A 27,343-nucleotide genomic window follows, 5' to 3' on the forward strand; every position below is an offset into this window, starting at 1 on the left:
GGTTAGGTTATATTGATGACTGGCTCCCTCTAGTAACTTGTGTATCTGTAATTATTTAATCAAAGAGCGTGCTTAAAGCATCAGACAAATTACGCACATATAGTTGATTTTATTAAAACACATGGGGTGATTGGTAGAAAGAACAGATGACTCTTGGTTGACCAAGATGTATTTTAGTTGGGGACAGCACTAGAACATGATTTAAGGGATCCCGAGTGGCGCAGCGGTCTAAGACACTGCATCTCAGTGCTTGAGGCGTCACTACCGGCCTTGATTGGGAGTTCCATAGGGCGGCGCACAATTGGCCCAGCGTCGTCCGGGGTAAGCAGTCATTGTAAATAAGAATTTGTTCTTAACTGACTTGCCTAGTTAAATAAAGGTTACATTTAAATAAATAAAAAGTGTTTTATGACAAACTGTTTTCTACAAATCCGTCAAGGCACCAACTTTGAGAAGGTTTTTAAACAAAGGTTTCAAACGAATTAATGAATGTAATTGAATCTAGGTATGTTTCGCCTTTAATGTAATGGCATGAAAAAAATTGGCTGAATATTATACAATGACTTATCAACAGCTCTAATAATTTGCCCCCCACAGGAAATCTTCACTGGCAATTCTAGAATATACTATATAGCCTAGAAACCTGGTTAAACTATCATTATGACATCATGGATGAATTCTAGAATATACTATATAGCCCAGAAACCTGGTTAAACTATCATTATGACATCATGGATGAATTCTAGAATATACTACATATCCTAGAAACCTGGTTAAACTATCATTATGACATCATGGATGAATTCTAGAATATACTATATAGCCTAGAAACCTGGTTAAACTATCATTATGACATCATGGATGAATTCTAGAATATACTATATAGCCTAGAAACCTGGTTAAACTATCATTATGACATCATGGATGGCCAGTCTTTGTATTCATAGTGTAGTGAATTCAGGGGGTAGCCCTGAGCTGGACTCAAACCTGGGTCCACTGACTGTCAAGTCAACACCTTATAACTGTTATGTCAAGATGTTGGGAACTTCTTGACGAGGTCCCTAGGTTTTGGGTTACGGTTGCTATAATAGCTTTCTCTATGAATGTGAGAGTGGTTACAATTCTCCAGCCCCCATCCCTCAGCTGCTTACCAAACCAAGTCTCTGGGCAGCCATTTTGTTTCTGTTTAAAACCTAGGTTGTCCCTTTAAACAAGCCACACAATCAACCAATCAATCTGCAGTTCAAACAATAACAAAGTTGTAATTCCACCACTGTTTTGGTAACAAGATGATGGATGGGTCTGGATTAATGTAACTACAGACAGACCTATGGATGCAAGGACTGACCATCCATGATATCAACATTATAGTTTTAACCATGTTGAGGCTATACAGTGTTGATTTACATTGTTTCCTAACATTGGAGCAAGAAAATTTGGGGTTCTGATGGGGTACAACAGTTGAACTAAGCTCATGAGGCATGTGTTATATTCTTCAAGAATCAATGGCTATAAATAAATAATTTAAAAGTCAAAATATGGATGTAGCAATTGCAGATTTCCCCTTTAACACCAAACATCAGTTCAACAACTGCAGAGTTTGTGCCTCTGTTTTTAAGGCAGTACTTACTAGTGTTAATCAGGGAACGGTTTCTCAAAACCATCTTATGGCTAAGTTCACCGTTAGAACCATTGGATGCCTTAAGATGCGTTTGGGAAACCGGGACCAGATATCCAGTTTCCTCCTCTTTCTCTGCCTCCTCTTCTTTCACTGTAACAGCCTCACCCTCTACTTGTTTTTGTAATTCAACAGCCACCTCTTTGACGAGAGCTTCTTCTTCCTTCGTCCAGCAGACCTCTTCTTTAGCAGGAGGAGAGTAGCTTAGTGAACTCATGGTCGGGGATGTTAGCTAGCTAGGCTAATGCTAACTTATCCAGCCCGCTAGCTGAATAATAACAACAAAGCAAATATGAAATTAAATCGGATAACTAACTAGAAAACAGAAGTGGGTTTAAAACAAAGTGGCTAAGATACACGAAAGTGTCTAAAGAGCTTTATTGGTTCGGCTATTTTGTCTAGCAAGCTACCGAGGTGGCTGAATAACTGTCGCTGCTGTTGAAAGAAGCGTTCCGTCCACTACATTATACCATCAACATTACCTTAAAGCCCCACATCGCCATCTATTGACTGGAGTGGGTAACGCAGTTGAGTAAAACTTCTATTTAAAATGTGCAGACAAGTTCAATGTTGGAAGCATGAGTTTTTGGTCCCTGGGATAGAAATGTATAAAGTTGACATTACATCATAAAATCCACCTTTTACATCGTACATTAGCAATTTATGTTTTAGTAACTACTGTTGTTGGTTTGGTGTCAAATAAGCCTCTCTTTATATGTTATTTGCCGAATCTGTTTTCCATGTGGGTTTTACACTAGCTAAAGTTCCCTCTTTCAAGTTGGTAGCTAACTGGAAAATCTAATCAAATCAAAAATCTAATTTTATTGGTCACGTACACATGGTTAGCAGATGTTAATGCGAGTGTAGCTAAATGCTTGTGCTTCTAGTTCTGACAGTGCAGTAATATCTAACAAGTAATCTAACAATTCCCCAACAACTACCTAATACACACAAATCTAAAGGGGTGAATGAGAATATGTACATAGAAGCATATGGATGAGCGATGGCCGAGCAGTAGTGGCGGACTGGCCGTAGGGAGCACCGGGACATTTCCCAGTGGCATGAGGGTCGTTTTGGCCTGCCGTGAATAGTCAACTTGACCAGTGATAATATAGCAAGCAGGAATGAGTTGACGGAGAATCCACGTATCAGGCGCAACTCTCACTCTCTCGCTGCAGTGTCCCCGCGCAAAAATGACATCAGGTCTCTCCACGACGCACATAGCAACCGTCTACCTGCTTCTCCACCGATAACATTTTAGACAAGTCGCACGGCGAAATGGACGGTCAGAAAATGAAAGATGGAGCAGAGAGGGAGAGAATTAAAAAAAGAGAAAGGCCCTTGCCACAGACGCAGCTAAATGCTGCAAAATAAGCGACATATTCGCCAGTAAGGGACCAGGTCAGTCAAAAACACACACACACACTACACCCAGCATGGCTAGCTAAAACACACACTGATACACACACGATACCCAGCATGGCTAGCTAAAACACACACACTGATACACACACGACACCCAGCATGGCTAGCTAAAACACACACTGATACACACACACACACACACACGACACCCAGCATGGCTAGCTAAAACACACACACTGATACACACACACACACACGACACCCAGCATGGCTAGCTAAAACACACACACTGATACACACACGACACCCAGCATGGCTAGCTAAAACACACACACTGATACACACACACGACACGACACCCAGCATGGCTAGCTAAGTAGCTTAGCTAATAATAGTGACACAACCGCCGGTAGACTAAACAGTTTGCACGTCTTACGTCTTCGTGGAGGAATTATATCATTGCAATGAGTGCAACATAGCGATCATAATATGACATTGAAGGCAATATGTTTCAACTAGTAGTAAATCTAGACTATGGACTTGCCAGGATTTAGTCACGACTCATGCCACACAAGCTGGGGAAAGTGCACATACACTGTACACCGAAACAGGCTACAGTAACGTAACCATAATACATCCATGAACGGAACACAGTAGCCTGTGTGACACCGCACAGGAAATGACAAAGATCATTAACCCATTAGTACCAGCATTACAAGTTATATTAATATAAGGCTCTGGGAAAAATTAACAAACCTGTTCCACTCTGCGGTCCCCTGTTGATTTACAGTTTTTAAGTATAGTATTTAAGATGATTGACGAGAACAGTATCATCCAACCATCGGGTAACTTGTTTCATGCGCATCAAAGGTGAGGGTGAATTTCAGATGTTCACTGCTTGTATTGATGAAGGAGTGGAATCGATGAAGTTCCTCTGCTGTCCCCTGGAATAGATGGAACACGTTATCAGTGAAGACATTTACAGAGCCCGATGAGGTGCTAGAATGGATTGTTAGGGTTGACAATCACATTCCTCTCTAACAACCCCACATACAGTTTGGCATAATAAGATGCTGTTTTTAAACTATAATGACCATAATGCACTGCGTGCCTACTTGTCTTGTCTGTGTTTCTTTTACACCTGCTATGTAAAAGAGACAGAAGAATGCACAATGGTCAATGCTATCTGGGATCCTTGGGACATCCCTACCCTAAACGCTGACCTTAACCCCTACCTTAACCATTTTAAATGTCAACTTCAACGGGCTAGGGACGTCCCAAGGATGTATCTCTACCTGCAAGTACATGATCTAAGTGATTGATAGTTGGTATTCAGCAGTCATAAAGCCTTATTTACTTTAATGAACTACTAAAATAGTGATTTAGTCAGACAGCATAGACAGCAGCTCTACACTTTATTGAGTGACTGATCCATTCATCCTTCCATCCCTCCTCAGCCTTCCTCTCCTCTGAAGACCCAGTGAGGGTGGAGCTCAGTCAGAGAGCTGTTCAGGGACTGGTTAGGAAGAACACTTCTACAGCCAGAGAGGTGAGAGGTCACACATGGTTTAGATGGTAAATATTTATGTCCCCTTAGTGGTTCATCACGTCAGCAAAAGGGAATATGTTCCATCATCCATGTTTATTTACATTAGTGAAAATTATCCACTGATATTGGTGTAATTTCTCACCCCTTTTGGCTGTATGAAAGTTAATTTCCCCTCAGGCACACACATTTGTTATTTGATATTATGAAGGTCATTTGTGTTAAATGTACTTGTCCCCACTCATTCACCCCATCTCTTTACATTGCTGATGCATCTTCAGTGGCCTGACTGCATCCAGAATATGTCCAAGGCCCATCCTGGTAGATCTGAACCTTAAGCAGCTTGGAGTGATCATATGACAGAAGTCACATTTAGGTGCCAGGTGTAACTGAGGCCATAGATGCTCCATATCCATTACTTTGAGTGTTTTATATAATATGACTAAATGTGCTTCTGTGTTGCAGGGGCAGTCAAGAAATGGAACAGCAAGGCCACAGAACATGACATAAGCAGAGCTGTGGGAGACCACCTCAAGCCCCTGGTAGAGCCGGGGGTGGTGTTTACCACTCCACCTTCAGCAGGCTGGAAAAGTGATACTGTTTTTCATACTAGGGAATTGATCTGTTTGATCCATTTGTTAGTTTGTTTTCAGTAGTTGAATCCTTTGACATATTGTTGATTTCAACAAATGAACTAGGTTGGTTGAAAAGTGATACTAAACTTACATATCATGCACTATTTTGACAGTGGAAGATATACTGAATTTATACTCTGTTTCATACTAAGATTGACATAAGATAAGTTGATTTTGCACATATTTGTTCATTGGTTTAGCAAGAGTGTGTTATTGGTCAGTCACTGGGTTCATTTGTTTTACAAAATGTTCAAATCAAGCTTTATTTATACAGCACATTTCAGACATGGATGCAACGCAATGGCTTCACAGGAAAAAACAAATATTTAGATTAACAACTGAAAGACTAGTGATCATTCTAAGAAAATTCCATTGATTAAAATAATTGGATGCAACATCCAACCCAAAATATAAGCTTGTTTTACCACATTGTTGTTACGTTCCCCAGCAAAAAAACCCCCAGTAATGTCACTTAAATAGAAAAGAGAACTAACAAAGAATCACTGACAACAACCACAACTAAACAGGTGGGGTTTTAGGAGAGGATCTGAAAGACACTATGGGGGTGTCCACTGAAAGTTGACTAGTAACAACAACTGGGACCTAAAAGACACCCACCATGAGACCCACTAAATCTGCCCAAGAAGAGGAAAACAAAAGAAAAACCCACACCAAACTTAAAGACAGGAAGCAAACCAAAAAGGTGGCGCAACTAAAGGTGTTGACTCTCCACATGTATCAAGACAACTGGAGCACTGGGCCAGACACTTAAATAGAACCTGGACCAGCTCAGGTGAAACACCTTCCCACTAACGAGATGGACAAGCCAGCACAGGTGTAACACATACTGACTAACGAGGTGACACCAATCAGTGCGTCCTACGTGCTAACGAGCTGTACGGGCTAACGAGCTAGACGTGCTAACGAGCACTACGTGCTAACAAGCTATACGTGCTAGCGTCCAACCTCAAAACATAAATGGAAAAACCAAAGCCTGTAACACCGTCCCCCTTATGACAACACATTTATCCAATGTTTTTTGTTGGACAAGTTTGCTCACCACCAACAGAAAACAACTTCCATTTCACATTATAATCAACTACAATGCTTCACCTCCTACAATATAAACATGGTGTCTACTGGCTGTCAACAATTAAAAACAGGAAAAAACACATTTCTAAATATATATATTTTTCTACAATCTTAATTTCTGAAAAAACTCACTAGCTTCTATAACTCTCGTCTTCCTAAAACGAACTCTTCTTGTTAGTTGACCAATTTATTATATACAATATATTATACGTCCATGTGTATAGGCTGCAAGAAAGTTGAAATTAAGTTGTTTTCAAGTCAAACGACCTGAAAATACATATTTTCAACTAAAACCGAACGTATATTGAATGTCAGGCCTTGTCTTCTTTTCAACGTCTTTTCAATGACATGTTGCTAGGTGGGATAGCCCCAATGTCAAACACAGTTTTAACGTGTCCAAATCAATAACCAAAATGCAGAAACAGTTTGTGATATATTGAAAACCCAAACATAAAATGGGCCATACTATTTACACAAACATCTGCCACAATAATCATATTACTTGTATTTTTTAAACAAGGTCCTTATAAACTGCACAAGCACCAAAACTGTTGTTTTGACAAGTAGCAATAAATCACTGATATCGATTAGGGGTGAAATCAGGTTGTACTGTTGTTGAAACTAACACAACTAAAAAAACACATGGAAAAGGGAGATATCTTTTACCTCACTGGTTAGAGGACAACCTGAAGAAGACAGCTAGCTACATTTTGAAGTGTTACATTTTGATTTGGCCAACGTGGTAAGTCTTACACAACACTTTTTGTTAAATCTCATAAACGGTACTCTTCCAATTCAGAGCCTGTATTTTCCCCTGAGGCTAATATCCATATCATGTTGAAATCAATAGAACAGGGGACAAACGTTTAGGATTCTACATTGTGACTTCATTAAAATACTCCTTCTACAATGTTAAAACATTCTACATTGTGACATTATGTCATTGATATCATGAAACAACTCCTTCATGTATTTTCTGATGTTTGATCAGAAATCTTTTATCGGAGAACCTCTTGTCACATTGATCACAGCTATAAGATTTCTCTCCAGTGTGTGTTCTCAGATGTACTATCAGGCTGTTTGGCTGAGTAAAACTCTTCCCACATTGATCACAACTATAAGGTTTCTCTCCTGTGTGTGTTCTCTGGTGTGTCTTCAGACAGCCAGATGTAACAAAACTCTTCCCACATTGAGTACAGCTATATGGCTTCTCTCCTGTGTGTGTTCTCTGGTGCACTATCAGGCTGCTTGACTGAGTGAAACTCTTCCCACACTGATTACAGCTATACAATTTCTCTCCTGTGTGTGTTCTCCGGTGTACTATCAGGCTGCTTGACTGAATAAAACTCTTCCCACATTGATTACAGCTATATGGTTTCTCTCCTGTGTGTATTCTCTGGTGTGATTTCAGGTTGCTTGGCTGAGTAAAACTTTTCCCACATTGATCACAGCCATAAGGTTTCTCTCCAGTGTGAATTCTCTGATGTATTGTAAGGTCTACTGAAGAGGTGAATCTCTTCCCACAGTCAGAGCAGCAATGCGGTTTCTCTCCAGTGTGTATTCTCAGGTGTACTTTCAGTGAATTTGATCTTAAGTAACTCTTCCCACACTCAAAACAGTGGTGAGGTTTCTTTCCTGTGTGTTCCCGTTGGTGTTTCTTGAGGAGTTCTGATCTGGAGAGACTCTTCTCTGCCTCGTCAGCATCATGATGTTGTTGAGGCTCCCCAGAGGATCCACAATAGTCACGTCTCTCTCCTGTGTGAACGACAAAGTCAGAGAGATGGTTAAAGTCCCACAACAGAAGAAATCCATTGTTTATTTGAGGTGATGCCCAGAGCGTACCCATGAAGTTATACAACAAATGATGTCTGGGAATTTGACACTTGTCTTAAGACAGTCAAGTGAGCAACAATAGTCATATTTTGTCTTGTTTTCACATATTACAGTTACTGAACCCCTAAGCAGTGTGCCAGACGACTTTTGGTCTCCAATATAGGCCCCTTTCTGTGTTTGCTAAAATTGCGTCACGAGGGCGACACACACACAATTTGGTTGCAATCTCCAAGCTAATGAGGAAACCACTAGTTATGGATGTAGCATATCTGGTAAAGAGGAAACCACTAGTTATGGATGTAGTATATCTGGTAATGAGGAAACCACTAGTTATGGATGTAGTGTCACGTCCTGGCCAGTAAAAGGGGTTATTTGTCATTGTAGTTGGTCAGGGCGTGGCAGGGGGTGTTTGTTTTGTGTGGATGGGTATTGTGGGTTTAGGTTCTAGTTTTCTTATTTCTATGTTTATCTAGCTTTTCTAGTTCTATGTGAGTTTTGTCAATGACCTCCAATTAGAGGTAGCTGGTTGTTGTTGTTTCTAATTGGAGGCCATATTTAGTTGTGTTTGTTTTCACTGGGTTTTGTGGGTGGTTGTTTCTAGTATAGTCTATGCACCTTACTGGACTGTTTTCGTCGTTTGTTTTCTATTGTTTAAGTGTTTTCTTTAATAAATAAGAGGATGAGCACTTTACCCGCTGCGTTTTGGTCCCCCTTCAACGACGAGCGTTACATGTATATCTGATAATGAGGTAACCACTAGTTATGGATTTAGTATATCTGGTAATGAGGAAACCACTAGTTATGGATGTAGTATATCTGCTAATGAGGAAACCACTAGTTATGGATATAGTATATCTGATAATGAGGAAACCACTAGTTCTGGATTTAGTATATCTGGTAATGAGGAAACCACTAGTTATGGATGTAGTATATCTGGTAATGAGGAAACCACTAGTTATGGATGTAGTATATCTGCCTGGAGCAAAAATGGTGAGCAAAGATTTTAGTTTTTCACAATGTATTCTGAATATTACAGCGCACCATCAGTGCAAGATCAGGAGTGCTACTCAAGGAAACTCACATTAAGCTCTGTGTCTATTCACTAATTCACCACCGTGGGGGAAAACTCAGGGGAGTTCTCATAGGCTGACAGCAAATATAGCCTCCATTTACAGGTTGCTTATGAGTGCATTTCACATTACTTTTGGATTAGAATTGTAAGGCTCGTTTGAATGTCCTGGTTAATATGTTTGTGTTATTGCCACAAATCAACTGCTTTATACTTAAAAAACACTTCAACCAGTAAAATGCTCTTTGGCTAGCTTTGCCATCAGCCTGACAATGAGGATTTGTACACAAAGTGTTAAACACATTGGCCCATACAATAATACAGACCTGTAGGACACATAACATCACCTAACAACAACGTAGACCTACTGTAGGACCCATAACATCACCTAACAACAACATAGACCTACTGTAGGACCCATAACTTCACCTAACAATAACATAGACCTACTGTAGGACCCATAACATCACCTAACAATAACATAGACCTACTGTAGGACCCATAACTTCACCTAACAACAACATAGACCTAGGACTATAAATCATTTAATATTTTAGGTGAAACATGGAAACTAAAATGTCTTTGTCATGACCTGATCACCAGATAATGTTGTGAATAATCCCACTAGGCTACTCTGTAATGGGTTGTCATTCTAAATGTCCTGAATAAAGGAACGTGACGGAATTGCGCATCACATTTAACAAACCAAACATTGAAATACCCTTATAGAAGGTAAAGTAAAAACCCAAACCGGTCCGTGCATCAATACTGGTATATAGTAAAATATGGTTTACCGCCCATCCCCAAGGCTAGGTTGAGAGTGGGCAGACATCGTAAACATCACACTCAGGCAGAGAAGACGTTTGATCCAACCAAAGACCCAATCCATCTCTACTATTAGTTCATGTTAGTAAACTGTAAACAAACTGTATCCTTTCAGTTGAGCGTACTAGCACTACGCCTGTCTACCAATCCATCTCTACTATTAGTTCATGTTAGTAAACTGTAAACAAACTGTATCCTTTCAGTTGAGCGTACTAGTGCTATGCCTGTCTACCAATCCATCTATACTATTAGTTCATGTTAGTAAACTGTAAACAAACTGTATCCTTTCAGTTGAGCGTACTAGTGCTACGCCTGTCTACCAATCCATCTCTACTATTAGTTCATGTTAGTAAACTTTAAACAAACTGGATCCTTTCAGTTGAGCGTACTAGCACTACACCTGTCTACCAATCCATCTCTACTATTAGTTCATGTTAGTAAACTGTAAACAAACTGGATCCTTTCAGTTGAGCGTACTAGCACTACGCCTGTCTACCAATCCATCTATACTATTAGTTCATGTTAGTAAACTGTAAACAAACTGTATCCTTTCAGTTGAGCGTACTAGCACTACGCCTGTCTACCAGAAGTTGATGCTGTTGCTATGCAACCTCGCTACCAATCTATTCCTAGTATTTACTGAATATCTGTCTACCAAGTTGTTAAGTTGTTTGATCTCCATTTGTACCACCTCCACCTTGCTATGAATAGAGTCTACAGCACCTTTCATCCCTTTGTACCACCTCCACCTTGCCATGAATAGAGTCTACAGTACCTTTCATCCCTTTGTACCACCTCCACCTTTCCATGAATAGAGTCTACAGAACCTTTCATCCCTTTGTACCACCTCCACCTTGCCATAAATAGAGTCTACAGTACCTTTCAGCTCCGTGTTCTCTCTCCTTAGATCATCAATCTGACGTTGGCTGAATTCTAGACTGGCACATAATGCATTGATGTCCTCTCGTAATATATCCAAGTCAACATCCATATCAGTAAACCTCTCCCCACTCGCCCTCTTACTAGGGGATGGTTTGGTTCCATCGCTGATACCTATTGGCCAACTTGGTTTTGTTTTGTTGATTGGGTTGGTTGTCCTTAACAACGATGATGCTGGAATCCTCTGAAACCAGCGACATGTTTCTTTGAGTTCGTAAGTATCTCTCGTCAATGAATCGTTCAAGCTCTTCAATGGATACTGAATCCTCCAGCGTGTTTACAGGGATAGTTAAACACTGCGCTCAGGTACACTCAGACGAGAGTGCTCTGAATTTGGAGTAGATAGCCAGAGTGAATTTATGAAAGCACCCGAATGTCCATTGAGAAAGCACAACGACTATACCATTTAGCTAAGCTAAGAATGACGGGAATAATCAAGTCAATAAACGTTGGGTAGTTAGTTAGATAGAATATGGTTAATATACTGGCAAGTTTGATGTATAAGTAGCCAACTAACGTTAGGTAGCTAGATAACATACCGATACATACTGCTGTAATAACATGCTAACAAATTGTCAGCCAAAATAACGTGTGAGGTAACTTATTTGAAAAGTCACTACTTTATTACATTGCTCAACATTTTCTTAACATTTGTCATAATTAGTTAACCTGTTGGGGCTAGGGGGCAGTATTTGCACGGCCGGATAAAAAACGTACCCGATTTAATCTGGTTACTACTCCTGCCCAGTAACTAGAATATGCATATAATTGTTTGATTTGGATAGAAAACACCCTAAAGTTTCTAAAACTGTTTGAATGGTGTCTGTGAGTATAACAGAACTCATTTGGCAGGCCAAAACCTGAGAAGATTCCAAACAGGAAGCGCTCTCTCTGACCATTTCATGGCCTTCTTGATCATCTCTAACCAAAACAGGGGATCTCTGGCATGACGTGCCATTTTCTAACGCTCCCATAGGCTCTCAGAAGGTGCCAGAAAGCTGAATGGTGGCTTTGCAGGCCCTGGATGAAAAACATTAGCGCATTTTGTAAGTGGTCGATCTGAGAACAATGAGACTGGAGGCGCATGCCCGAGCCGATACCATGTTTACTTTCTCTCTCTTTGAACGAAAACAACCACTCCCGGTCGGAATATTATCGCTTTTTTACAAGAAAAATTGCATAAAAATTGATTTTAAACAGCGGTTGACATGCTTCGAAGTACGGTAATGGAATATTTTGAATTTTTTTGTCACGAAACACGTCGGGCGCGTCACCCTTCTTTACCCATCGGATAGTGTCTTGAACGCACGAACAAAACGCCGCTATTTGGATATAACTATGGATTATTTTGAACCAAACCAACATTTATTATTGAAGTAGAAGTCCTGGGAGTGCATTCTGACGAAGACAGCAAAGGTAATCAAACTTTTCTAATAGTAAATCGGAGTTTGGTGAGTACCACACTTGGTGGGTGTCAAAATAGCTAGCCTGTGATGGCCGGGCTATCTACTCAGAATATTGCAAAATGTGCTTTCACCGAAAAGCTATTTTAAAATCGGACATAGCGAGTGCATAAAGGAGTTCTGTATCTATAATTCTTAAAATAATGGTTGTTTTTTGTGAACGTTTATCGTGAGTAATTTAGTAAATTCACCAGAAGTGTTCGGTGGGAATGCTAGTCACATGCTAATGTAAAAAGCTGGTTTTTGATATAAATATGACCTTGATTGAACAAAACATGCATGTATTGTATAACATAATGTCCTAGGATTGTCATCTGATGAAGATCATCAAAGGTTAGTGGTGCATTTAGCTGTGGTTTGGGTTTATGTGACATTATATGCTAGCTTGAAAAATGGGTGTCTGATTATTTCTGGCTGGGTACTCTGCTGACATAATCTAATGTTTTGCTTTCGTTGTAAAGCCTTTTTGAAATCGGACAGTGTGGTTAGATTAACGAGAGTCTTGTCTTTAAAATGGTGTGAAATAGTCATATGTTTGAGAAATTGAAGTAATAGCATTTCTAAGGTATTTGAATATCGCGCCACGGGATTACACTGGCTGTTGAGTAGGTGGGACGCAAGCGTCCCACCTAGCCCATAGAGGTTAAAGCAATGAATTTGTATCGGCTCTCGTTGGACTTCGGCTGAATATTTTCCTCCATTTTCTTCAAATCTGAAAAGCCACGCCCAGGTCGCAGTTGTAAATGAGAACTTGTTCTCAACTGGCCAACCTGGTTTATGAAGAATTGCATTATGGGCCCTAAAAGCACGGAAATAGTGGCCACTGCTCGTATACTTCGTGTTTTGGCGAATTTAGTACGACATCCAGGAACTTTTGGCATACTAACTACATCATACTATGACCAATAAGCACACTATATACTCAGTTAACATCACAAATAGTACGGTTAGTATGAGTATTCTAACACAGCTTAGGTCTCTGGGCTGCCATTTTGTTTCTGTTTAAATCCTTGATTTAAAAAAAGCCACACAACAATCTGTCAATCTGCAGTTGAAACAATAACAAAGCTGTAATTCCACCACTGTTTGGTTATAAGTTGATGATGGGGCTGGAGAAATGTAACTACTCTCAAATTCATAGACGGACCTACGGATGCAAGGACTGACCATCCATGATATCAACATTATAGTTTTAACCATGTTGAGGCTATACAGTGTTGATTTACATTGTTTCTAAACATTGGAGTAAAAAAAGCTTATTTGGGGTTCTGATGGGGTACAACAGTTGAACTAAGCTCATGAGGCATGTGTTATATTCTTCAAGAATCAATGGCTATAAATTAATAATTTAAAGGCCAAATATGGATGTAGCAATTGCAGATTTCAACAACTGCAGAGTTTGTGCCTCTGTTTTTAAGACAGTACTTACTAGTGTTAATCAGGGAACGGTTTCTCAAAACCATCTTATGGCTAAGTTCACCGTTAGAACCATTGGATGCCTTAAGATGCGTTTGGGAAACCGGGCCCAGATATCCAATTTCCTCCTCTTCCTTTTTCGATGTGACAGTCATCTCCCCCTCCTCCTCTTTCACTCCAAAAACAACATCCTCCTCTTCTTGTACAGTAAGATCCTCCTCCTCTTTCACTCTGAACGCGTCTTCCTCTTCTTTCACTGAAACGTCTTTCTCTTCTTCTTTCACGGTAACAGCTTCACCCTCCACTTGTTTTTGTATTGTAACATCTTTCTCCTCCTCCTCCTCTTTCACGAGAGTTTCTTTCTCCGTCCAGCAGACATCTTCTTTAGCAGGAGGAGAGTAGCTTAGTGAACTCATGGTCGGAGATGTTAGCTAGCTAGCATTAGCGACTAGTCTAGTTCTAAGCTAACTTAGCAAACCAGCTAGCTGACAAACAACGTAAATATATAATTAAATGGGCCAACAAGTACATACGACAGAAGTGTGTTTAATACACAGACTAATATACACCAAAACAGTATAAAGAGCGTGAATGTTGTAGCTATGTTTGCTAGAAAGCTACCGAGGGGTCTGACTAGCTGTTGTTGTTGAAGGAGCGTCCCGTCCACTAGATTATACGTCACACTGGCAGCATCGCCTGAACCTAAAAGACGCACATCGCCATCTGCTGACTGGAGTGGGCAACGCAGTTGAGGAACCAAACGTTTATTTTTCATTTATTTCATAAAAGTGTAATATTATATTAAGTCGATCAAAAAGAAGCATGTGTTGATTGATTCGTGTTTAATGAGTGAGAATTTAAAACAAACTTTACACCCACTACATATTTGCATTGAACCATACTTCTGACATAGTTCATTTTGACCCCAGAGGCATATCTTTTATCATAGCCAAAATGTGGTTTATTCAATTCTATTAAATTTTTCATAACTTTGTCAATCAACTTGTTGTTAGTAAATCTAAATCATGGTTTAGTGTTTCTGTATCAATATGGACTTTTAACAAATTCAAATCCTTTGGAGTCATTTTGACCCCAGACAAAAGCACCTTTGATAAATAGGACGTTTATTTCAAATCAAAATCACATTTTATTGGTTACATCACGTGTTGAGCAGATATTATTGTGGGTGTAGTGAAATGCTTGTGTTTCTAGCTCCGACAGTGCAGTAATATCTAACAATTGCACAACATATACCCAATACACACAAATCTAAGTATTTGAATCTAGGTTTCTCTATAGACATGATCCATCGCACCAGAGGGTGGAGGGGCACCTGTATCAGTGGTTTTGACAAGATAGACACCTGCAGACACACAGTATAGTGCCTCCCATGTACTCTCCTAAGATTGGACTTTTCTATATCACGTATCACATGACAGTGTGTAAACTTTGATTTGGTCATGTACAAAACTGCGGTAGAAAGGTAAAGTATTCAGACCCCTTCACATTTTCCACATTTTGTTACGTTACAGCCTTATTCTAAAATGTACTTTTTTCCCCCCTCATCAATCTACACACAATGCCCCATAATGACATCACAATACCCCATAATGACAAAGTGAAAACAGGTTTTTAGAGATTTTTGCAAATGTATTTACTTAGGTATTCAGACCTTTTGCTGTGAGACTCGAAATTGAGCTCAGATGCATCCTGCTTCCATTGATTATCCTTGAGATGTTTCTACAACTTGATTGGAGTCCACTTGTGGTAAATGCAATTGATTGGACATGATTTGAAAGGCAGACATCTGTCTATGTAAGGTCCCACAGCTGACAGTGCATGTCAGAGCAAAAACCAAGCCATAAGGTCCAAAGGAATTGTCCATAGAGCTCTGAGACAGGATTGTGTCAAGGCACAGATCTGGGGAAGGGTTCCAAAAAATGTCTGCAGCATTGAAGGTCCCCAAGAACAAAGTGGCCTCCATCATTCTTAAATGGAAGAAGTTTGGAACCACCAAGACTCTTCCTAGAGCTGGACACCCAGCCAAACTGAGAAATAGGGGGAGAAGGGCCTTGGTCAGGGAGGTGAACAAGAACCCGATGTTCACTCTGACAGAGCTCCAGAGTTCCTCTGTGGAGATGGGAGAACCTTCCAGAAGGACAACCATCTCTGCAGCACTCCACCAATCAGGCCTAATGTAGCAATGATTAAATTGTCAACATTTATTTCAATGGACAATTCAGTGAACTGTTCTGTGAAAGGTGTCGGCTAGAGATGACATGCAGGAGCTTGTAGGGATTTGTAGTCTTGCATGTCGTCTACTTTGACGCTAATTAGCATTTTAGAATCCGAGAGTAAAGAGAGACAAATATAGGCAGCAGCTATTCTTCCTGCGGTTTATTATGGATCCCCATTAGTGCCTGCCAAGGCAGCAGCTACTCTTCCTGGGGTTTATTATGGATCCCCATTAGTTCCTGCCAAGGCAGCAGCTACTCTTCCTGGGGTTTATTATTGATCCCCATTAGTGCCTGCCAAGGCAGCAGCTACTCTTCCTGGGGTTTATTATGGATCCCCATTAGTTCCTGCCAAGGCAGCAGCTACTCTTCCTGGGGTTTATTATGGATCCCCATTACTTCCTGCCAAGGCAGCAGCTACTCTTCCTGGGGTTTATTATGGATCCCCATTAGTTCCTGCCAAGGCAGCAGCTACTCTTCCTGGGGTCCAGCTAAAATAAAAGCAGTTATACCATTTTAAAAACATTACAATAAATTCACAACACACTGTGTGTCCTCAGTCACCTTGACCTAGAGAGATTTACATGGTTATCAAAACGTCACACCACGGTGAGCCTAAACAAAACACAGCCCTATGGTAAAAATGAATGGTGGAAAAACGATGTGAACCATTTCCCTGTTTGACCTGTAGTTGTTATGGATATTATGACTCTACAGAGCCCCACAGTGGACGTGTCAAAATATGTTACATTGATAAAGCACCCTTTATTTAACCTCAATGTCATCTTGTTTTTACATGGCATTGTAGATTTTAACAGTACACAGGATGTATTTTGGATGTTTTCAGTGTATTTTTAACCCTTCCAGACAATGGATTAATCGCAATAAAAAAATTGTGCACTAACATTACACAAAGTGAACTCAAGTCTGACAGTCCAAACAAAATCACAAATTCTCAGTCAAAAACACAAGTCAGAACACAGCCTCTCTATTCTCTCATGTGATTTCAGGTCCTCTGACTGGGAGAATGTCTTTCCACAATGAGAGCAATGGTATGTCTTCTCCTCTTGTGTATTTGTATGTATTCTTTCATGCTCTTTCAGGTACCTTAACCGGGTAAATCTCTTTCCACAGTGGGAGCAGTGGTGCGTCTTTTTTCCTGTGTGTATCCTCTCATGCTGGTTCAGGTTTCCTAACTGGGCAAAATGCTTTCCACAATGGGAACATTGGTAAGGCTTTTCTCCTGTGTGTATTCTCTCATGCTCCTTCAGGCTCCCTAACTGTGTACAACTCTTTCCACAATGGGAACAATGGAAAGGCTTTTCTCCTGTGTGTGTCCTCTCATGCCTTTCCACGCTCCCTAACCACCTAAAACTCTTTCCGCACAAGGAGCAGTGGTAAGGCTTCTCTCCAGTGTGTATTCTCTTATGTGTTCTCAGGCTCCCTAACTGAGTAAAACTCTTTCCACACTGGGAGCAGTGATGTCGTCCTGCTGGTTTGAACGTCTCAGGGTCTGGTTCCTCTGAAGGACTCTTCCTGCTGTCAGAAGGAGAGTCTGGTCTCTCTCCTGTCAAAGACAAACAGATTATTTAATTAACTAAACAGAGACCTGAATGAAACCTCCACATGATAAAACTTCCTATGACGTTTAATCTAGACTAGATCCCTCAATCACCTGAAGTCAGTTTTCACAAGTATTATTAAACCCACTTCAAAATGCAGGTCTCTGTGTGCTTCTTAGGATGTCCAGGCAGGTGATTCACTTCCAACCGAAGTCTTGCAGGTGTTTACATGGTTTTACACATCTGCCAGATCATCAACAAATCTAATTTCAGTACCAGTGTATATATATATATATAAATATTTTTGGTACTTTTACACCTTTTTCTCACCAATTTCATGATATCCAATTGCAACTCCCCTACGGACTCGGGGGAGAGGCGAAGGTCGAGAGCCATGCGTCCTCTTTAACACGACCCTGCCAAGCCACAGTGCACATCCTGACACACTGCTCGTTTAACCCGGAAGCCAGCCACACCAATGTGTCAGAGGAAACACTGTCCAGCTGGCGACCGAAGTCAGCGTGCATGCTGACCGCCACAAGGAGTCGCTAGAGCACAATAGGACAAGGATGTCCCTACCAGCCAAACCCTCCCCAAACATAACGCTTTGTATTCAGGATATAAAGTTCATTTCTTTGCCACATTCTTTTGCAGTATACATTTTTTTGCCACATTCTTTTGCAGTATTACTTTAGTGCCAACAGTCTCTCTATTCTCTCATGTGATTTCAGGTCCTCTGACTGGGAATGGTTCCTTCTTTTCACTCTTTCATTTAGGTTAGTATTGTGCAGTAACTACAATGTTGTTGATCCATCCGCAGTTCTCATATCACAACCATTAAACACTAACTATTTTAAAGTCACCATTGGCCTCATGGTGAAATCTCTGAGCGGTTTCCTTCCTCTCCAGCAACTGAGTTAGGAAGGACGCCTGTATCTTTGTGGTGACTGTGTGTATTGATACACCATCTAAAGTGTAATTAATAACTTCACCATGCTCAAAGGGATATTCAATGTCTGCTTTTTTTTTACCCATCTACCAATAGGTGCCCTTCTTTGCGAGGCATTGGAAAACCTCCCTGGTCTTTGTGGTTGAATCTGTGTTTGAAATTCACTGCTCAACTGAGGGACATTACAGATAATTGTATGTGTGGGGTACAGAGATGAGGTATTCATTCAAATATCACGTTAAACACTATTATTGCACACAGAGTGAGTCCATGCAACTTATTGTGTGACTTTTTAAGCAAAACCTTTACTCTTGAACTTAATTAGGCTTTTAATTAAATGTGTAAACATTTCCAAAAACGTAATTCCACTTTGACATTATGGGATATTGAATCCATTTTAAATTCAGGCTGTAACACAACAAAATGTGGGACAAGTCAAGGGGTGTGAATACTTTCTGAAGGCCCTCCTATCCCCCCACCCAGCAATCTAAAAGCATTTACTCCAAAAACTGCATCCCCCTCTTTCTCCTCCTTTTTCACTGAAACGTCTTTCTCTTCTTCTTTCACTGTAACAGCCTCACCCTCTACTTTTTGTTTTACTGTGACATCCTCCTCTTCCACGACAATGTTCAGCCCCAGAGCTTCTTCCTCCGTCCAGCAGACCTCTTCTTTAGCAGGAGGAGAGTAGCTTAGTGAACTCATAGTCGGGGATAATAGCTAGCTAGTTAGCATTAGCGACTAGCCTAGCGCTAGGCAAATTTAAGACATCTGCCTGACTAACAACGTAAATAAGAAAATAAATGGGGCAACTCGCTATAAAACAGAAGTATGTTTAAAACACATAGGCAAGTATGGACAGAAACAGTCTAAAAAGCTTGAACGTTTAGGCTACGTCGCCTAGCAAGCTACTGAAGTGACTGACTCGCTGTTGTTGTTGAAGTGTCCCGTCCACTAGATTATACGTCACACTGGCAGCATCGTTATCAGCTGACTGGAGTGGGTAACGCAGTATAAGGAAAAGTTTATTTTATTTCCTGACAAAAAAGGGTATTTTTAAAATGTATTTCACTAAATAATAATATTATATTGATACGTCCAAGGAAAGCATGTGTTGATTGATTAGTAATGAATGAGAATTTAAACTTTACATCTAACGCTGCATTTAAGTCAATGTCATATTCATTCAGTCAAACAAACGCTCTGCTGCCTAGTTTAACAGTGATCTACGTTCTATGAAAGCTGCTGGGAGCAAACTGCAGAGTAGCTAGAGGAAAACAAAGCTAACTGTGCATCCTCAGGCCCTGGTATATCAACAGACTGCATACAAACCTAACTACATCCTCAGGCCCTGGTATATCACCAGACTGTATACAAACCTAACTACATCCTCAGGCCCTGGTATATCACCAGACTGTATACAAACCTAACTGCATCCCCAGTCCCTGGTATATCAACAGACTGCATACAAACCTAACTACATCCCCAGTCCCTGGTATATCAACAGACTGCATACAAAGAGGCACTGAACACGAAATGAAGAGCATTTACTTCACTGTACAATCTACCCCTTGATTCAGACCTGCCCCTCTGCTTCACACTGAGCCTCCCAGCTGCAGTTTCACCACATTCTCATTGACAACCCCAACAGGTCTCTGAAATGGTCCATAAAATGAGGTCAACTAGCTGCCCCTTGGACCCTATTCCCACAGGACTCATACAATCAGAAATCACTAAACACTTTCTTAATTCAGGCATTAACAACTTGTGGAGACCATCATAGTATAGTAGTGGAGCTAGTAGTGGAGCTAGTACAATAACAAGGTGTGGAGACCTTCATAGTACAGTAGTGGAGCCAGTACAATAACAAGGTGTGGAGACCATCATAGTATAGTAGTAGTACTAGTAGTGGAGCCAGTACAATAACAAGGTGTGGAGACCATCATAGTATAGTAGTGGAGCCAGTACAATAACAAGATATGGAGACCATCATAGTATAGTAGTGGAGCCAGTACAATAACAAGGTGTGGACACCATCATAGTATAGTAGTGGAGCTAGTACAATAACAAGGTGTGGAGACCATCATAGTATAGTAGTGGAGCTAGTACAATAACAAGGTGTGGAGACCATCATAGTATATTAGTAGTACTAGTAGTGGAGCCAGTACAATAACAAGGTGTGGAGACCATCATAGTATAGTAGTGGAGCCAGTCCAATAACAAGGTGTGGAGACCATCATAGTATAGTAGTGGAGCCAGTACAATAACAAGGTGTGGAGACCATCATAGTATAGTAGTGGAGATAGTAGTGGAGCTAGTACAATAACAAGGTGTGGAGACCATCATAGTATAGTAGTGGAGCTTGTACAATAAGGTGTGGAGACCATCATAGTATAGTAGTGGAGCTAGTACAATAACAAGGTGTGGAGACCATCATAGTATAGTAGTGGAGCTCGTACAATAACAAGGTGTGGAGACCATCATAGTATAGTAGTGGAGCTAGTACAATAACAAGGTGTGGAGACCATCATAGTATAGTAGTGGAGCCAGTACAATAACAAGGTGTGGAGACCATTATAGTATAGTAGTGGAGATAGTAGTGGAGCTAGTACAATAACAAGGTGTGGAGACCATCATACTATAGTAGTGGAGATAGTAGTGGAGCTAGTACAATAACAAGGTGTGGAGACCATCATAGTACAGTAGTGGAGCTAGTACAATAACAAGGTGTGGAGACCATCATAGTATAGTAGTGGAGCTAGTACAATAACAAGGTGTGGAGACCATCATAGTATAGTAGTAGTACTAGTAGTGGAGCCAGTACAATAACAAGGTGTGGAGACCATCATAGTATAGTAGTGGAGCCAGTACAATAACAAGATGTGGAGACCATCATAGTATAGTAGTGGAGCCAGTACAATAACAAGGTGTGGACACCATCATAGTATAGTAGTGGAGCTAGTACAATAACAAGGTGTGGAGACCATCATAGTATAGTAGTGGAGCCAGTACAATAACAAGGTGTGGAGACCATCATAGTATCATAGTGGAGCCAGTACAATAACAAGGTGTGGAGACCATCATAGTATAGTACTGGAGATAGTAGTGGAGCTAGTACAATAACAAGGTGTGGAGACCATCATAGTATAGTAGTGGAGCTAGTACAATAACAAGGTGTGGAGACCATCATAGTATAGTAGTGGAGCTAGTACAATAACAAAGGTGTGGAGACCATCATAGTATAGTAATGGAGCTAGTACAATAACGTGTGGAGACCATCATAGTAAAGTAGTGGTACTAGACTGATTTGAGAAGAAATAGGGAATTATTTCTAAGTGCAAGGGTGCCAATATATTTGGCTGCAGCTGTATCCAATCAAAGTCATTTAGAAATATCCAAATCATATATCAAATCAAATTCAAGGTTGGAGTGAAGAATAGCAAAATGAAATGAAGCTATATAATAACTTAATAGATTAGAGTCCTGTCCAGGGGAAGAACTTGTACATCAAGCTGCCTCACACTACAGAAACAGGAGGTAGGCTCCTGTTACTATACTGTGGTACTGTATAGACTAGAGTCCTGTTACTATACTGTGGTACTGTATAGACTAGAGTCCTGTTACTATACTGTGGTACTGTATAGACTAGAGTCCTGTTACTATACTGTGGTACTGTATAGACTAGAGTCCTGTTACTATACTGTGGTACTGTATAGACTAGAGTCCTGTCCAGGGGAAGTACTGTACATCAAGCTGCCTCACACTACAGAAACAGCTCCTGCTACTGTGAGCCGTTCTGGCTCAGACAAGCCAAGGCTACTTACTTCCTTATATAATCATTTACATTTAGCAATATCCAAATCATATTATGAACAACAGAGGGTTTATACTTGTATACAACCAATCAAAGCTAATAAAGAAAAACAAAATACACCTTAAAATATTTAATTGATTTTAGACATGATCAATATGAAAAAACAACAAAAACAGGCCTGTTGTTTTGGTCAGATTTTCATGTATGATTTCATTTAAACAATATGATTTAATGTGCCAAACTAAAACACTAATTTTCAGTCAAAAACACAAGTCAGAACACAGTCTCTCTATTCTCTCATGTGCTTTCAGGTCTTCTGACTGGGAAAATGTCTTTCCACAATGAGAGCAGTGGTATGTCTTCTCCTCCTGTGTATGTATTCTTTCATGCTTATTCAGATGCCTCAACCGGTTAAATCTCTTTCCACACAGGGAGCAGTGGTCTTATCCCCTCCTGTGTGTGTCCTCTCATGCCTAGTCAGACCCTCTAACTTGGTAAATCTCTTTCCACACAGGGAGCAGTGGTCTTATCTCCTCCTGTGTGTGTCCTCTCATGCCTAGTCAGACCCTCTAACTTGGTAAAACTCTTTCCACACAGGGAGCAGTGGTAGGGCTTTTCTTGTGTGTGTGTGTGTGTGTGTGTCCTCTCATGCTGTTTCAGGTTCACTAAACCCCTAAAATTCTTTCCACACTGGGAACATTGATAATGCTTCTCTCCTGTATGTATTCTTCCATGTAATTTCATGGACTTTAACAGGGTAAATCTCTTTCCACATATGGTGCATTGGTAAGGCTTTTCTCCTGTGTGTGTCCTCTCATGCTGTTTTAGGCTCATTAAACCCCTAAAACTCTTTCCACACTGGGAACAGTGATAAGGCTTCTCTCCTGTGTGTGTCCTCTTGTGCCGATTTAGGTTCCCTAACTGGGTAAAATTCTTTCCACAGTGTGAACATTGGAAAGGATTTTCTCCAGTGTGAATTCTCTCATGTGTTTTCAGGCTTCCTGGCCAGGTAAAAGTCATTCCGCAGTTGGAGCAGTGGTAAGGCTTCTCTCCATAGTGTATTCTCTTATGTATTACTAGGTACCCTAATTCATTAAAACTCTTTCCACACTGGGAGCATTGGAAAGGTTTTTCTCCTGTGTGTGTCCTCTCATGCCTATTCAGGTTCCCTAACTTGGTAAAACTCTTTCCACAGTGGGAGCAGTGATGATGTCCTCCTGTTGCTTTGGGCATCTCTGGGCCTGATTCTGCTGATTCCCCTGAAGGACTCTTCCCTGGGTCTGATTCCCCTGAAGGACTCTTCCCTGGGTCTGATTCCCCTGAAGGACTCTTCCCTGGGTCTGATTCCCCTGAAGGACTCTTCCCTGGGTCTGATTCCCCTGAAGGACTCTTCCCTGGGTCTGATTCCCCTGAAGGACTCTTCCCTGGGTCTGATTCCCCTGAAGGACTCTTCCCTGGGTCTGATTCCCCTGAAGGACTCTTCCCTGGGTCTGATTCCCCTGAAGGACTCTTCCCTGGGTCTGATTCCCCTGAAGGACTCTTCCCTGGGTCTGATTCCCCTGAAGGACTCTTCCCTGGGTCTGATTCCCCTGAAGGACTCTTCCCTGGGTCTGATTCTCCTGAAGGACTCTTCCCTGGGTCTGATTCCCCTGAAGGACTCTTCCCTGGGTCTGATTCCCCTGAAGGACTCTTCCCTGGGTCTGATTCCCCTGAAGGACTCTTCCCGCTGTCAGAGGGAGAGTCTGGTCTCTCTCCTGTCAAAGACAAACAGAGTATCTAGTTACTTAGTTGTCTACTGTGCTGTACTGTGTGGCCAAACTGGTGAAACATATAAGTCTATGATTGGTTCAGATTGGGTCTTGTTTGGGGGAGTTCATTAAAATAATAGCCAGTGTAAAAAACAGTGGTCACCAAGGCATTCCTAGTCAATCATCAAACATTTCTGTAAAAACCCAATGTGTTTCCCGTTTGCTCCAGCAGTATTCTAAAGTGTTGTGAATTTAGCAGTAAAAATATATATTTTACCGGCCTACAACACCCAGTTTCATCACTGCCCTCTCCTGAGACTGAAAGCCCAGAGACTTGCACTTTGCCCGGGTGTGTGGTTTTGTCTGGGGGCTAAAATGAACATTCGAGGCCATCAAGCTACTATGCTCGGAGATAGTTTTCATTTCAACTGAGGTCGTGGCTACGATTCAGACCTGAATACAAGAGGTTTCTGATACTTTCAAAGCAGATTGAACTAATCTGTGAAACAAGACTGTGCCTGTTATGGCCTCACTCAAAACAACAGTTACACACCATGATGATTGCAGCACTTTACACCTGACTACCTCTCTGGAGGCTGACGAAAATCACTGCTGATCTGATAAAGGTACAGGAGAGCTGTGTGAGCTTAGAGGGATTTTCTCACCGCAATATCCTAAAACCGATATTACATTTTTGGCCAATACCGATATCCAATATTTTCCTTGCCCCAAAAAATTATACCGATAACCGATATTAAAACTTTTAGCGGCCTTTTAAGCATTCTAGTACAGTTAAATAGTTAACACACACACACGGATGCAGCGGTCTAAGCCACTGCATCTCAGTACAAGAGGCGTCACTACAGTCCCTGGTTCGAATCCAGGCTGAATGATTGGGAGTCCCACAGTAGTTGTCAGTTATTGGTGTAGAGTGAACGACAAAGGAGAGGGATCCAATATGTGGATAGGAAGATACAATTTATCATTATTACTGGAAAATATTCATTTAAAATCCAGGAATTTTAAAACTTTAGCTCTCTAGGTCAAGCCAGTAGGTTACAGTAAGTTGTAACTCTCTAGGTCATGCCAGTAGGTTACAGTAGGTTGTAACTCTCTAGGTCATGCCAGTAGGTCACAGTAGGTTGTAACTCTCTAGGTCATGCCAGTAGGTTACAGTAGGTTGTATCTCTCTAGGTCATGCCAGTAGGTTACAGTAGGTTGTAACTCTCTAGGTCATGCCAGCAGGCTACAGTAGGTTGTATCCAAGTGGAAACAATTATCAACCCAATGTGGAAAGTGTTGAATTTGGTCAACAACAAAATGAATGGCTTATTTGCTACATGAGGTTTACTTGATCTAACAGAAGTTTCGTAATGATTAAGTTGTTATGTGGACACGTGACATACCGACAACTTTGATAAAAACACTATAGGAGTTGTCTCCAGATCGCTATGCATATTCATGCTAGTAGCTTAGCATCTCTCTCCATTGAATACAGGCGGTTGACGTCAACAACCCTCATAGAATATAAACAATAGATTACAATAATAAGATGTATCCACCAATCCAAAGACAGGATAGGTGGGAGATAGACAACCCACAGTGCAGCTTTGTGGACAACGACTCCCCTTGTTAGGGCAGAGAGACATCTTGTCAGTATATCCATAATCTTTGGTGTAGCCAACCCAACTCTCACATGGCTCTATTGGGGGTCACGGTGTGTAGTAAAACATCACTACATTAAAATCACTACATGCCGTGGCCCCCCAGTCTGCGGTCAGCAGATAGACCCTTCTCAAATATATATGTTAAGTCACTTTTTGGAAACGGAACGGAGAAAAGAAGGGGTAGCTTGTTCTCTACGTGGTCTGATTCTAGACATATCAGTCATCATCCCAGGGCCCTCCGTTGAAGAGGTATTGACGAGCCAACTCCGAATATCCAAAGTTAAAAACTAATTGAAGGCGGTACTTACTGGTGTTAATCAGATCTCCTATCTCCACCTCTTCATCTTTCAATGTGACAGTAATCTCTCCTTCCTTCTTCACTCCAAAAACAGCATCATCCTCTTCTTTCACTGAAACGTCTTCCTCTTCTTCTTTCACTGTAACAGCCTCACCCTCTACTTCTTGTTTTACTGTAACATCCTCCTCTTCCTTCTCCTCTTTCACGACAATGTTCAGCCCCAGAGCTTCTTTCTCCGTCCAGCAGACCTCCTCTTCTTTAACAGGAGGGGAGTAGTTTAGGGAGCTCATGTTCGGGGATGTTAGCTAGCTAGCTATCATTAGCGACTAGGCTAATGCTAACTTAACCAGCCAGCACCTACAGCTGACTAATACAAAATAACGTTATATTAAATTAAATAGGTTAACAAGAAGATACGACAGAATTGTGTCTAAAACACAGTAGATAATATAGACCGAAAGCGTATAAACAGCTTGAATCTTTCGGCTATGTTGGCTAGCAAGCTACCGAGGTGGTTGACGAGCTGTTTATGAAGAACCGTCCACTAGATTATACGTCACGCTGCAGCATCGCCTGAAAGACGCACATCGCCGTCTGCTGACTGGAGGGAAACGCAGTTGAGGATCAGATTTTATTTTCAGACAAAGATTATTTTACATGGATTTAATTAAATAATACTGTTATATTGAAACATACAAATACCTGAATGTGTTGATTAATTAGTGCGAATAAAACATGTTTACTACAGCACATTTAAGGCAGTTTCATTCAGTCAAACAACATCTAAATAAGTAGCCAGCTACTGTAGGTCTATACTGCTCCTACATGGTGTAACAATACATCATGTAGATGTATATAATGAACAGACTAGGTCTATACTGCTCCAACATGGTGTAACAATACATCATGTAGATGTATATAATGAACAGACTAGGTCTATACTGCTCCTACATGGTGTAACAATACATCATGTAGATGTATATAATGAACAGACTAGGTCTATACTGCTCCTACATGGTGTAACAATACATCATGTAGATGTATATAATGAACAGACTAGGTCTATACTGCTCCTACGTGGTGTAACAATACATCATGTAGATGTATATAATGAACAGACTAGGTCTATACTGCTCCTACATGGTGGAACAATACATCATGTAGATGTATATAATGAACAGACTAGGTCTATACTGCTCCTACGTGGTGTAAC

General features: G+C 40.8%; 3 protein-coding genes across 3 annotated transcripts; all 3 read right to left on the bottom strand.

Annotated features, from left to right (window-relative positions):
* Positions 1-5,473: 5,473 nt before the first annotated feature.
* Positions 5,474-14,519, bottom strand: LOC106566132 (uncharacterized). The gene is made up of 2 exons (XM_082968157.1): positions 13,875-14,519; positions 5,474-8,071 (listed from the first exon to the last, which is right to left on the bottom strand). The coding sequence occupies exons 1-2, from the start codon at positions 14,275-14,277 to the stop codon at positions 7,266-7,268; spliced, it is 1,209 nt and encodes a 402-aa protein (XP_082824283.1). The 5' UTR covers positions 14,278-14,519; the 3' UTR covers positions 5,474-7,265.
* A 2,317-nt stretch (positions 14,520-16,836) lies between these two features.
* LOC106566134 (uncharacterized) lies at positions 16,837-22,437 on the bottom strand. Its single transcript, XM_082968180.1, has 2 exons — positions 19,188-22,437; positions 16,837-17,662 (listed from the first exon to the last, which is right to left on the bottom strand). The coding sequence occupies exons 1-2, from the start codon at positions 19,306-19,308 to the stop codon at positions 17,055-17,057; spliced, it is 729 nt and encodes a 242-aa protein (XP_082824306.1). The 5' UTR covers positions 19,309-22,437; the 3' UTR covers positions 16,837-17,054.
* Positions 22,438-22,532: 95 nt separating this feature from the next.
* On the bottom strand, positions 22,533-26,660 carry LOC145863026 (uncharacterized). Its single transcript, XM_082968148.1, has 2 exons — positions 26,141-26,660; positions 22,533-24,171 (listed from the first exon to the last, which is right to left on the bottom strand). Exons 1-2 carry the CDS (start codon positions 26,418-26,420, stop codon positions 22,904-22,906), a joined length of 1,548 nt encoding a protein of 515 aa, XP_082824274.1. The 5' UTR covers positions 26,421-26,660; the 3' UTR covers positions 22,533-22,903.
* Positions 26,661-27,343: the final 683 nt, after the last annotated feature.

This window comes from Salmo salar, chromosome 02, assembly GCF_965601325.2.
Source record: "Salmo salar chromosome 02, fSalSal1, whole genome shotgun sequence".
In the NCBI taxonomy this organism is placed as follows: Eukaryota; Metazoa; Chordata; class Actinopteri; order Salmoniformes; family Salmonidae; genus Salmo; species Salmo salar.

What these genes read in the sequence shown, in the direction of transcription:
- LOC145863026 (XM_082968148.1), bottom strand. Translation starts at nt 26,420, where the DNA reads ATGAGCTCCCTAAACTACTCCCCTCCTGTTAAAGAAGAGGAGGTCTGC. An exon ending in AGGAGATCTGATTAACACCA is followed by an intron (nt 24,172 to 26,140) that starts GTAAGTACCGCC and finishes TGTCTTTGACAG; the next exon opens with GAGAGAGACCAGACTCTCCC.
- LOC106566132 (XM_082968157.1), bottom strand. Translation starts at nt 14,277, where the DNA reads ATGAGTTCACTAAGCTACTCTCCTCCTGCTAAAGAAGATGTCTGCTGG. An exon ending in CCGTTCCCTGATTAACACTA is followed by an intron (nt 8,072 to 13,874) that starts GTAAGTACTGTC and finishes TCGTTCACACAG; the next exon opens with GAGAGAGACGTGACTATTGT.
- LOC106566134 (XM_082968180.1), bottom strand. Translation starts at nt 19,308, where the DNA reads ATGAGTTCACTAAGCTACTCTCCTCCTGCTAAAGAAGAGGTCTGCTGG. An exon ending in AGTAAAACAAAAAGTAGAGG is followed by an intron (nt 17,663 to 19,187) that starts GTGAGGCTGTTA and finishes TGTCTTTGACAG; the next exon opens with GAGAGAGACCAGACTCTCCT.